This window comes from Aquarana catesbeiana, linkage group LG01 (assembly GCF_042186555.1).
Source record: "Aquarana catesbeiana isolate 2022-GZ linkage group LG01, ASM4218655v1, whole genome shotgun sequence".
Taxonomy (NCBI): Eukaryota; Metazoa; Chordata; class Amphibia; order Anura; family Ranidae; genus Aquarana; species Aquarana catesbeiana.
This window is the reverse complement of record NC_133324.1, coordinates 216,675,223-216,688,653: the sequence shown is the minus strand read 5'-3', so window position 1 is coordinate 216,688,653 and position 13,431 is coordinate 216,675,223. Positions and strand designations below refer to the sequence as shown.

The following is a 13,431-nucleotide window of genomic DNA, read 5'->3' as shown; positions in this document are numbered from 1 at the left end:
ATTTCTGAAAGTACATCATGCACATCCCAGTATAAGCTGCCCCCTGCCTACAGGACACTTCCCGAGTTATGGCCATTAGCCATACTAAATCTGATACTATTACAAGTTACGAAGAACACAAGTTCAGCAAATAAAATGTGTGATGGCGAAGAATAATTTAGAATTGGATGGCAAATTCTTATAATTATATTATATAATTATATTATATTATTATTATATAATTACTGGCCCCTCCAGAGTAAGAAAAAATAGTTCTTTCATGCAAATGTACAGAACTACAATCGATCCTTAGATCCCCATCAACCTTCAAGCAAAAATAAATAAATATTCTATAAAAATATTTTCTTAGATTTCCGACATGAACATTAAAGTAATTGTCATTTAAAAAAAAATATAGATTATGTTTACAAACACGCCATACTTACTTGCTCCGTGCAATTGTTTTGCACAGAGCAGCCACGATCCTCCTTTTTCTGGGGTTCCCCGCTGGCACTGCACTCCTGGCTCCTCCCTCCTGCAAGTTGTTTGCTATGGGGGGCACTCGTGCAGGCTTGATCCCAAACCACATTCTATTGTGTGTCTATACACACAAAGAGCAGCTTGGCCCCGTCCCCACCTTCTTCCAAATAGGCTTGGAATAACAGCAGTAGGAGCCAATGGGCTCCTGTTTCCGCCTCCATGTCTAATGAAGTGAAAGGGCTGTGAGAGTCACTGCTCTCAAGCACAGTACTGGATCCAGATTGGGCCCAGGTAAGTATACAGGGGTGCATTAAGGTAAAAGAACAAAAACCTTCTACCTTTACAACCATTTAAAATAAGGCTGTGTAGCAAAAAAGGATAAAGCTGGCCATATGGTGAGGGAATTTTGTTTGTTTCCTGATGAACTGTCCAAAAATTCACTCAGTCGGTAGCCCCGTTCCGTTCGACAAGTCGCTTGATTGACACTTGTTGAATTAGCTCGCTGGAAAGATTTCTGCCGAACAGTGGCTGGATACAAGGAGATGCAGCTGCTGCCATCGCCACCAAGCAGGGGGATACACCCATTCATGATGTTTAAAGGTGGATAGAGTCATCTGTTAATATCTTTCGTTCGGCCTCCAGGATGGACGAAATAAATCTAACAGTGTATGGCCAGTTTAACAACCTTAGTAGACTGCTACTGTTAACATCACTATCAACAACAGGTGTTTCACAAACTAAGATATTTTTTTTCACTGTTCAGTGCCACTTAGTAGTTATGTATTCTGCTATTACCATAGTGTGTAAGTCTGTGGAATCACTTAGTATGATGTGGTGTAAGATTTTCTGCTTCTTGCAGGGCTACTTAATGTTTCCCATTCACTCTTGACATCATGCATACACTTGCGGGTTAGTTAAAGCACAAGTTGAAATTGTGCATTCATCCTATTACAACCTTTTAACCTCCTATCTCATTTAATCGCATTAGTACTTTGATGCTGTCTCCTGTTTGCCAGGGGGGTCCTCTCAGCACAAAAAACGTGTATATTTGGCAAAAGAAATTTATGCACTTCCAGTTCCCAAAATTATACAGCACAATTGCTTGGCTGAGAGAATATCAGACTGCTATGTCATCTGTATAGATAATTATAGTCTTGCTCAAGAGATCAGTAATTACCACACACCTTTCTAATAAAGGTTGCTCTGCTGTAGGTACCTGATGTCTGAATTTAAAACATGTTGCAGTATCCCATAATTTGGCTTATTACAAAAATCTTTAAATATATATATATATATATATATATATATATATATATATATATATATATATATATATATATATATAAAAAACACACTTCAGAACGGTGCTATAAAACCCTAGTGAAATGATAAAGGTGATCTACAAAATTAACATAGTAACAGAAAAAATGCATGCATCACGCTTTTGTGAACTGATGCCACTGCTGCAAGACAAACAATTGCAACACATTAAGGGCCAGTTCACACCACATGCAGTCCAGTGTGTTTTTTTTCCCCGCATCAAAAACGCATGTAAAGTAGGTTATATGGTTTTCAATGGCATAGCTCACACCAGTGCATGCAGATCCAGTGCGTTCCAGTTCCAGAAAGAAAAGTAGAACATGCTGCATTTTTCCTGCACTGGACAGTACTGGAATGCTGTAAAACGCATCAAAAATGCACTGGAATGACCTGGAACGCACCTAAACAAGACAAAAACATACTGGAACACACATCGTTATTTAAGGTTAAAAAAAAAAAAAGAAAAAAGAGGGGGGAAAAAAATGCAGCGGACTGCACCAAAAACGCCCATACAGAAAAGAGCATTTGGAACACATCTGGACTGCGTTTCTATGGTGTGAACTGGCCCTAAAGGAAAAGAACAGAAGATAAGAAGTTCATTATTTGGAAAGCAAATTTGTTATTAAATCAAACCAATCCAGGAATGATATAAACACTAGATGGCAGTGATTTTCTGAAGTTATTAGGGGAAATAAGTAATTTGATAGCTACTGTAGATTTTGATGAAAGGTAACCAACAAGAATTGCCAAGTCCTGGGTGCAAAAAAAAAACCTCTCAAATCGCTTACAAGAATGCAATGCAAATTTAAAGCTGTTCTATTATTGGTCCTTTAGCCTAGAATTGTGAAGAAACATCTTCTTTGACCCTTCATATAACTACCTCCATCGTCAAAGAGCCACCACACATCAATGGTATTTTTGCCTTGCTTTCTCTGGAACTGTAAGCTGGCGTCCAGAAGTCTTTGGTCTACAGAATTCAGTGCTACACCTTGTCCTTTGGAACCTGCGAAGACAGGGCACAAAGATAAAACAATACGCACAGCATCAGTTTTTGTTTTGTTTTTTTAACCACAAAAGAAAAGAGAAGGAAGTAGTAAGTGAATTTTCTGTCTCGTAACACAGCAAAGATGACTTCTCTTTTTTCTTCTACAGGATCTCCTTGATCCAATTCTCCAGTCACAACTTTAATACCACAGCAAGCTACACTGACATAACAGTTCGTGTACTTGTTCGTTGCATTGAAGTATTTTAAAGGTAAACTCATCAGCACCTGATGCCTAGACAACTGGTTGATCTTACAACCTAAGAGTAACAAAACATGCGTCACTATGAAAGGACTAGTATCTCTTATCTTCAGTGGAGAAGGGTTAAGCCAAATTATTAGTGAAGTACACAGCTTTTTCTGAAAGCACTCAGAAATGTGTCCTTCGGTAATAATTGTGTACAAAGGTTGTTCTCTTGGAAGGGATGAGATAAAATGAACTAGAGCACTACCTTTGTGTAAAGACCAAAAAAGGATCCTAGGTACCCTAGGTAGTTCTGATTTTTTTTAAATCCTGAAGGACTAGCAAATTGAATGTGGTCTTCAATACTGTCAATAGTATTGGACCTGTCAGTAAAAGCTAAAAAAACAAACACAAAAGGGCCTGCAGAACTCAGGCCCATAATCATACTTGCAATCATCCTAACATAACCTACAGCAAAAGAATCCATGTTCCGGTTTCAAATCATTGTTAAAGCAAAGCACAAATTCAAAAATATGAAAATTCGCCCTGTTCACAGATAAACAAGAAAACTTCAAAAAGTGGAATAGGCTAGATAGTTAAAAAAAAAATAAAAAAATAAAAAATCTGAAAATGAAAGTCAGGTTTATCCCTCATTACTAACTACTAATTCATGGTTTTCCCCAAGTCCTGGTCATCTGTCCAGATGTCACTTCTATCCTACAGTGAAAGGTATGTCATGGTCAAGAAAAGAAAACCCACAGAAAACACTTAAGTAGTATACAGAAAGGATACAGGAAATAAAGAAAAAAAGATTAAGACTAAGAAAGGATGTAGCTAAAACAAAAATGATAATGCCTGCCTTTTTTCAAAAGAGGTTGTGTAGGTGTTTTTCCATCGTCTTCATCATCTGGATATTATTTAAAAAGAAAGATGAAAAGGAATGTTATTTGTGTTAACGCCAATAAAAAGAACGGTAACCTTAAAACTCTTAGGCTCGTTCCACACCTTTCCATTGTCAAGCATTTTTAACATGCTTTCATGTGTGTTAATGTGCACTTTCATGCATTCCCTGCTACTTTGTTAGGTTCTGTTAACCTATCAAATGGTAAATAAAGCTGAGGTTGCTATAATAGTGGGTGGTTACCATGTGCTAGAAACCAGTTTTCATGGGCTGCCATTACCATCATTATGGCTAACAACATACACTGATGCAATAATAAATAAAAAAAATGCATGTCAACATGCATGACACATATGTAAACTAGCACCATTAAAAAACAATTGCAAAGCTGTACACATTAATTGACAAGTTTTAATGTGTGATGAACTGTAAAGGTGTGAACGGGGCCTTAGTCCACCAAACATGGTTATTTTAGCTTTGGTACAGGATGATTAGATGTTTTACGCTTTGGTTTCTTTTATACTTTGAAAACAGATCTTTGCATTTGAGTTCCCATAATTCTTACCTGTCTCAGCTCTTATAAAGGGGGGTTTCTCTCTGCCTTACCATGTATTAAAAGAAATACAATAGAAATGATGATTCGCTCTCTGCTGCAGAAGCAGGTCTGACCCAAAAGGGGCAGGGCTGGTTATACTACACAAAAAAAGGAGGTGAATATTGAATGATTTAGGCCATTCACTCTGTAAGTGTGTCTAAGTTTTGTTTATGATGAGTAGGGATGAGCTTCGAGTTCGAGTCGAACTCATGTTCGACTCGAACATTGGCTGTTCGCAAGTTCACCGAACAGCGAACAATTTGGGGTGTTCGCGGCAAATTCGAATGCCGCGGAACACCCTTTAAAAGTCTATGGGAGAAATCAAAAGTGCTAATTTTAAAGGCTAATATGCAAGTTATTGTCATAAAAAGTGTTTGGGGACCTGGGTCCTGCCCCAGGGGACATGGATCAATGCAAAAAAAAGTTTTAAAAACGGCCGTTTTTTCAGGAGCAGTGATTTTAATAATACTTAAAGTCAATCAATAAAAGTGTAATATCCCTTTAAATTTCGTACCTGGGGGGTGTCTATAGTGTGCCTGTAAAGGGGCGCATGTTTCCTGTGTTTAGAACAGTCTGACAGCAAAATGACATTTTGAAGGAAAAAACTCATTTAAAACTACCCGCGGCTATTGCATTGCCGACAATACACATAGAAGTTCATTGATAAAAACGGCATGGGAATTCCCCAAAGGGGAACCCCGAACCAAAATTAAAAAAAAAAAATGACGTGGGGGTCCCCCTAAATTCCATACCAGGCCCTTCAGGTCTGGTATGGATATTAAGGGGAACCCCGGCCAAAATTAAAAAAAAAAAATGACGTGGGGTTCCCCCTAAATTCCATACCAGACCCTTCAGGTCTGGTATGGATTTTAAGGGGAACCCCGCGCCAAAAAAAAAAAAAAAAAACAGCGTGGGGTCCCCCCAAAAATCCATACCAGACCCTTATCCGAGCACGCAACCTGGCAGGCCGCAGGAAAAGAGGGGGGGACAAGAGTGCGGCCCCCCCTCCCTCCTGAACCGTACCAGGCCACATGCCCTCAACATTGGGAGGGTGCTTTGGGGTAGCCCCCCAAAACACCTTGTCCCCATGTTGATGAGGACAAGGGCCTCATCCCCACAACCCTGGCCGGTGGTTGTGGGGGTCTGCGGGCGGGGGGCTTATCGGAATCTGGAAGCCCCCTTTAACAAGGTGACCCCCAGATCCCGGCCCCCCCCCTGTGTGAAATGGTAAGGGGGTACATAAGTACCCCTACCATTTCACGAAAAAAGTGTCAAAAATGTTAAAAATGACAAGAGACAGTTTTTGACAATTCCTTTATTTAAATGCTTCTTCTTTCTTCTATCTTCCTTCATCTTCTGGTTCTTCTGGCTCTTCTGGTTCTTCTGGTTCTTCCTCCGGCGTTCTCGTCCAGCATCTCCTCCGCGGCGTCTTCTGTCTTCTTCTCCTCGGGCCGCTCCGCACCCATGGCATGGGGGGGAGGCTCCCGCTCTTCTCTTCTTCTTCATTTTCTTCTCCGGGCCGCTCCGCAATCCATGCTGGCATGGAGGGAGGCTCCCGCTGTGTGACGGCGCTCCTCGTCTGACAGTTCTTAAATAACGGGGGGGGGCGGGGCCACCCGGTGACCCCGCCCCCCTCTGACGCACGGTGACTTGACGGGACTTCCCTGTGGCATTCCCCGTGACGTCACAGGGAAGTCCCGTCAAGTCACCGTGCGTCAGAGGGGGGCGGGGTCACCGGGTGGCCCCGCCCCCCGTTATTTAAGAACTGTCAGACGAGGAGCGCCGTCACACAGCGGGAGCCTCCCTCCATGCCAGCATGGATTGCGGAGCGGCCCGGAGAAGAAAATGAAGAAGAAGAGAAGAAGAGAAGAAAAGAAGAAAAGAAGAAAAGAAGAAGAGAAGAAGAGAAGAGCGGGAGCCTCCCCCCCATGCCATGGGTGCGGAGCGGCCCGAGGAGAAGAAGACAGAAGACGCCGCGGAGGAGATGCTGGACGAGAACGCCGGAGGAAGAACCAGAAGAACCAGAAGAGCCAGAAGAACCAGAAGATGAAGGAAGATAGAAGAAAGAAGAAGCATTTAAATAAAGGAATTGTCAAAAACTGTCTCTTGTCATTTTTAACATTTTTGACACTTTTTTCGTGAAATGGTAGGGGTACTTATGTACCCCCTTACCATTTCACACAGGGGGGGGGCCGGGATCTGGGGGTCACCTTGTTAAAGGGGGCTTCCAGATTCTGATAAGCCCCCCGCCCGCAGACCCCCACAACCACCGGCCAGGGTTGTGGGGATGAGACCCTTGTCCTCATCAACATGGGGACAAGGTGTTTTGGGGGGCTACCCCAAAGCACCCTCCCAATGTTGAGGGCATGTGGCCTGGTACGGTTCAGGAGGGAGGGGGGGCCGCACTCTCGTCCCCCCCTCTTTTCCTGCGGCCTGCCAGGTTGCGTGCTCGGATAAGGGTCTGGTATGGATTTTTGGGGGGACCCCACGCCGTTTTTTTTTTTAAATTTTGGCCGGGGTTCCCCTTAACATCCATACCAGACCTGAAGGGCCTGGTATGGAATTTAGGGGGACCCCCACGTCATTTTTTTTTTTTAATTTTGGTTCGGGGTTCCCCTTTGGGGAATTCCCATGCCGTTTTTATCAATGAACTTCTATGTGTATTGTCGGCAATGCAATAGCCGCGGGTAGTTTTAAATTAGTTTTTTCCTTCAAAATGTCATTTTGCTGTCAGACTGTTCTAAACACAGGAAACATGCGCCCCTTTACAGGCACACTATAGACACCCCCCAGGTACGAAATTTAAAGGGATATTACACTTTTATTGTTTGACTTTAAGCATTATTAAAATCACTGCTCCTGAAAAAACGGCCGTTTTTAAAACTTTTTTTTGCATTGATTCATGTCCCCTAGGGCAGGACCCAGGTCCCCAAACACTTTTTATGACAATAACTTGCATATAAGCCTTGAAAATTAGCACTTTTGATTATTCATGTTCGTGTCCCATAGACTTTAACGGTGTTCGCATGTTCGAACAAACTTTTTTCCTGTTCGCATGTTCTGGTGCGAACCGAACAGGGGGGTGTTCGGCTCATCCCTAATGATGAGTTTTATTCACCACTCCTAAGACTCTAAAGTGAGCGGAGCATGGTAATACAAGATATACCATTTCCTTTCATAAATCATTTATTCTAAATGTTTGCATACACTAATATGTTTTATTAAACCCCATGTGTGGTTCCTCTTTGGTTCTGTACACCTGCAAAGAATAAAGAGCATACCAAATGATGCACAGACAGGAAAACTAGACAGTAAAAAATTACCTCACAGCATGAATGCATTTTAAATGGCAAAAATAAACATGTACGTTGTAAGATATGCATTTATACAAATAACTGTACTTCTATTTTATTTTAGATAATAATTTGCAACCAATCAATAATAATAATTAAAAATGGAAATATGTATTTTCTAAAGGTTATACACAAAAAAAAAAATGAGTAAGAGTTTTAAAGTTCTCATCCACCCAACAGTGCTGTGCATCACCCAGTGTAGCTCAGCATCACTATTAGTTACAAAATGTCTTGGAGAAGAGGGAGATGAACATCACAGTATCTCCTTCTCCAATCACAGAACACAGCAGAAACAGTCTCTTTTAATGTGGGAATAACAGCAACTCAGACAGAACCTCCATGGTCAGTGGCTCAGAATTTGCTAAGGACTTTGGTAAACAATATGCAGACTCTGCAGGAGAAGGTACTCATGTCACCTCTATGGCTCACCAAGCTATTTGCGGACTATAAAGTCCTGCATAACTGTAGTGAAAACTTCAGCATAAAAGGGCAGAAGAACTGACCACACCGAATAAAGCTAAAGAGGACTCTGATGACAGGATAAACTGGCAAATAGATTCTAGGCTGCAGATGTTAGCACCATCAGTGGGGGCATGGTGTAGGACCATTAGTAGAATGTGATCTGAGGGCGCCTGTTACAGTGGGGCTGCCCCCCTTGTCTCTAGAATCAGACATGTTGCCACCATGTGACAACTAAGGGCTTAAAAGTACTAGGCAAGGGCTTAGCTACTCGTGAAACCCAAAGAGCTGGTAGCAGATGAGGATAGCCTGGGGTGACCAAAGTCACTGTAGGCAGGCAGCAGGAACCGACCAAAGACTGGCGCTCTATGTGGTTCTTTGCAAGCAGTAGCAGGGAAATGCTTCCTTGACACTGTATTGCAGGAAATATGGCATGGATCATGTGCATGCAACACTCCACCCCACAGATATCGTCAGCATTCAGTACCACAATGTAACCCCTTCTGCTGAGGAAAATGGAAGGAAGTGGTAAACTGAAAGGTACCCAGCAACAAAGTGAGCCTTTAGAGGAAGGTCAAGTGCCAGGGCAATGCTTTAGGCTCTGGACCTAGAAAGCACTCCACAGATAACTTGTTACCAGGATGGAGCCTGGAAAGCTCCTTAGGCGGAACATAGTGTCCTAAGGTCATTTCCAGGCTATCCCTGCAATGTCCTGTCCAGCAGGGTCCAGACCTGGCATTCCAAAAGCTAGGCTGAGGTCCCCCCTCCACAGATTAGCTGCAGTTGAAGACACCAGCCCTAGCAGCAATGTAGAGAAGATTCTTGACTGAAGAAAATTGTTTTGAAGAATAAAATAAAATGGCACTAATAAAAATAAGTTTGTCTTTTACAGAGCAGAGCTGAAGAAAACATGCTCATTCTCCTCTCCTTACACACTAGCAAAAAAATGAGGTATGCTGGTGGTAGAAGGTGGCCTACAGTTTTTTTTTGCTTGCCAGTGTGCAATCCTTCTGAACCGTTGTATAATCCAAAAGTGAAAGACCTCCTGTGACCCTCAACAGATGACAAACAAATACAACTGCACACATTATGTGGATACCTTTTCGCATCATGGGACTTGTGTCACTTGAGAACTGTTTTGAAGACTCTGCCTCAGCCTTTTTACTATAGTCTACATTTACTATCACATCTTTGGTGCCAGGTGACTTCTCTTGAGATGATAGTAGTTCCTCTGGAGGGGGAAAAAAAACAGGAAAAAAAACACAGAAAAAAAAAAAAAAAAAAAAGAACAGATTAAAATATAACCAAAAACATCATATATATTTTTATATCCTCAATAAACCAATTTGTATAGATTTTTGCTCTATGCTTTTGTTACAAAGAATTAATGCAAACATTAGGGCAAATATCACTAAAGTTATCCTATTCAGAAGATTTTGGAACGTGGCAGGAAACCAGAACACATAGGAAGCTGACAAACAAATTTACACGTGATAACGGAACTTCTACACAACAGCTACACTGACTTCCAGATTCTCTGACAAGCCAGACCACAGAAAGACAAAGGCCGTTACTTTCCATTATTCAGCAGTAATACCAACAATATGTGTAGTCAAAGTTCAGAAGAACTACAATCAATAAAAAAAGATGGGGCACAAAAGTTTAGCAAATTTCTGTAACACATGCCTAAAGTTACCAGCTGAAAGCAACACAAGCATTGTGAATTTGCAAACCGTCATCTAATAAATTGTCATCTCTGAGTCTATAAATAAGGGGGGGTCTCATTTGGAAACAGATTACAGAAGAAAATTCATAGCTGGTAGTACTGTATATGCCTGTCATAGAAGAATGAACTTCAGGAAAAAAATTAATTTAGCTTAATACAAATCTTTTATTACACAACATGTGTTAGTTTGCTTTTTCAGCCACGTCTCCATCTGTTTAAGTCACGGGTGAGAAGTCACATTGTTAACCATCTATCATGGTAGTTTGGAATCTGGGCCACTGGATTCTAATTTGACATCGATAGACTTGGGCAGCTATTGATTAGGTACTATTGATCATTTAACTTCCACCCGGACAAGCCAACAGATTTGGAGTAATTATAATTTCAATGACAAAATGCAAGTAGGACAGAAAGAAGTGACAAAGCTGCAAGTATGATAATGCTGAAAGTGTAATGCTTTAGCACCCTTTACACAAAGTTAAACTACATCAAGTGAGAGCCAGTAGTCAAGCTTTGATACAGCATTTTAAAAAGCTAGCCTTAAAGGAGAGCTCCACCTAATAGGAGAGGCTCCGTTTATCTGCCCCCCCCCCCCCCCACATTTGGCACCTTTCGGGGGGTGGGTACCTGGTTTTGATAGGTACCCACTCCCACTTCTGGATGAGTTTGCCGCGGCGAAGTCAGCTGGAAGTTGCGCCCCCCCCTCTTCCTTACCCCGCCGCCGGGTCATTCACAAAGTGTAGCGCACTTTGCACAAGCGCAGTAGGGAAAACTTGCGGCTTCGCTGCCGGTTTCCCGTACCCGAGATGGTGGCGGCAGCACTCGAGAGCTAATTGAAAAATTGGTTTGGAGCCGCTGGATTCGCAGACAGGTAATCCTAATATTGAGAGTCAGCAGCTACGGTATTTGTAGCTGCTGACTTCATTTTTTCTGAAGGAGCCTGGAGCTCTGCTTTAAGCAACACCTAGAAAGATGGAACAAAGTATTACATGTACTTTGTCCCCTGGGGAACAGAACACATTGATAAAAGTTAAAGTAAGACTTCTTTTTAAAAAAAAACACTTTAATCAGTTTATAAACTGATGGTATTTTTCCTCCCACACTCCAAAGACATGCTGGTAATTGGCTCCTGTCTAAATTGCATGTGCCTAGTATGTGTGTGTATGAATGAATGTGAGCTAGGGACCTTGGATTGTAAGCTCCTTGAGGGCAGGGACTAACGTGAATGTATAATAAATATATGTAAAGTGTACTTAAATAAATAAATATCTTAAAATGCTACCAAAATCTGAGAGGATAGCCATTTCACAGTGCAATCTGTAGGTGGAGGTGTGTGGCAGCACTTCCATTTCCCATCGGCTAATAATAAAGGGTTTCCTGCACTCAGGAGAAAAATTGCACTAAGCCTCTGGAGTTTGAAAACAGACCCTGAAATGTAGGAAATTCCTTTTGTCTAAACTATGAATTAGGCTGATTAATAAGAAATGTACCTACATTTTTCCCATGGATGAAGGTACTCAGCTCTATCATAAATTAACAGTAATGTACAGTACAGCTTAAATAAATAATTGGTAATATACTTTTATAAACCACAAAAATTAATGAATGTAATACCAGCTAATGCCCTGGTTTGTCTGAGAATGTCTGCAGAAAGTCCATAGAGATAAGATTTTCGTAATTCTTATATAATCAGCTGGACCGAGTAATCAGAGTGGGTAAGGGTTGGAAAATGTCAGGTTTTCTTTTTTGCATCCCATTTGGGGCGATTCTCACCACTCACTAGCTCGTTACAAGAACAGGAAAGGAGGGTACATTTATTCAAGAGAGAGCATATGAAACTATTTTTTATCAATGTTATGTTCCTGTAAAAGTCTTTCCTCTGTAGAGGCCTGAGACTGCTGCTAGACACTGACAGCTTGAACGTGATATCAGCAAACCCAGCAGACTCACAGCTGCCATCACTCCGTAGTTTTCTTCCTTCATTCCTACCCAGCGGCTACATAGAAGGTTACTGGAGAAGGCTATGATTTGACAGCAGAGGGGACTGTGCTAGGGAATGGACTCTTCAGGAAGAATTCAAATTTGCTAGCAAGTTTAAAGGCAATTTGCAAGTGAATAAAAATGTCATTATGAAAAGAAAAAACACTGCAAATAAGCATTTAAAGTTGATTTTCTGTATTTTTACCTTCAATTTTTTTAAGTTAGCAATAGGGCTTCTCTAGGTAGAGTGGGGTAGGGTTAGAAGTGCTGAGTCAGGTTTTAGTTCTGTCCAAGAGCACTGTGGGAACTGCACTGACCCCTGATGTTGGTATAGCCGATTGCTAGGAAAACTAAAAACTTAGCCTAGCACACACGGGCCCAATGTTGGGCAGCATCGGCTGGTTCAATAGAATCCGGCTGACATTCAGCAGTGTGTACTGCAGCCAGTCTGAAGGGGCATGACTGAAAAAGGTCTGCCGATTAGCTCCCAATCAGCTTTCTCAGCCAATGGCTGACAGTGCTGACCGAAGTGTCCTGGCTGGGGGCCAGAACACAACAGCACAGCAGGGGACATCACTTACTTAGTATATCAGCTCCTCCTGAGCCGTCTTTTTTTTTATTTCCGTTCAGCCCTACTGTGTTGAGCGAAAAAAAAATAAAAAGCTATTAGTGTGTACCTGCTTAAAGCTAAACTCTCAAAGTCTGTCTGACATGACTTGCTCAACTGTGACTCTGAAACAGATACCAAGGCAAATCCTGAAGCATCGACAACTAAAATTCTATGGATTCTTCCTGGGCTTGCTATAGATGTATATGTGAACTATATTACAGCTTCCAATGAATTTAAAATGACAACCAGAAGTAAATCCTTTACAGATCATCGTGTATTGCAGCTTTATCACAAATATTTTCACAGCAGCCAGAGGAGTAAAAACACTCCAAGTACTGCTGAATTTGGTATCCATCACTTAATGGGCTGGCTTGCACCTCCTTAACATTTAATGAAGGAAAAGGGGTGCGGTGTTTCCCTTGGAGGACATAAAACTTTCAACAGTGACAAGACATACTAGTCTATTGTTGGCAAAAGCTGTGCTGTATTACTTCAATATTTCCCTCTAAACAAGTCTCTAAGTCAAATACTAAAAGCATTTTTTCCTGTAAAAAGGCATGCCCCCAGTATGTCACAGGATAGTAAATAAGAGGGACCTTACATGCCTTATAATACACCCATTAAACATACACTTTAAAAGAAAACAACAGCTTGGCTTGCCGGAAATGAGTATTTTCTTATGATCTCTCGTTTTGTCTATAAATAAGTCAGAGCTGCAGTTGCTGTTAAGGGTCCCAGTGGGAACAGATTCCACGAAATGAAAGGGAAAATGCCACATAACTCTAAAAACAGAAATGGAAGG

General features: G+C 41.5%; 1 protein-coding gene across 3 annotated transcripts in view; it reads right to left on the bottom strand.

Annotated features, from left to right (window-relative positions):
- SLC12A2 (solute carrier family 12 member 2) overlaps positions 1-13,431 on the bottom strand; it is a 187,819-nt gene that overhangs the window by 15,780 nt on the left and 158,608 nt on the right. For 2 of the 3 annotated variants that reach the window (XM_073625029.1, XM_073625039.1), the window contains 3 exons: positions 9,413-9,544; positions 3,865-3,912; positions 2,660-2,782 (listed from right to left, as the gene is read on the bottom strand). In XM_073625029.1, the coding sequence (XP_073481130.1) occupies positions 2,660-2,782; positions 3,865-3,912; positions 9,413-9,544 (303 nt within the window). The remainder of the gene's footprint in view (positions 1-2,659; positions 2,783-3,864; positions 3,913-9,412; positions 9,545-13,431) is intronic. The other variant, XM_073625049.1, reaches the window with a different exon arrangement.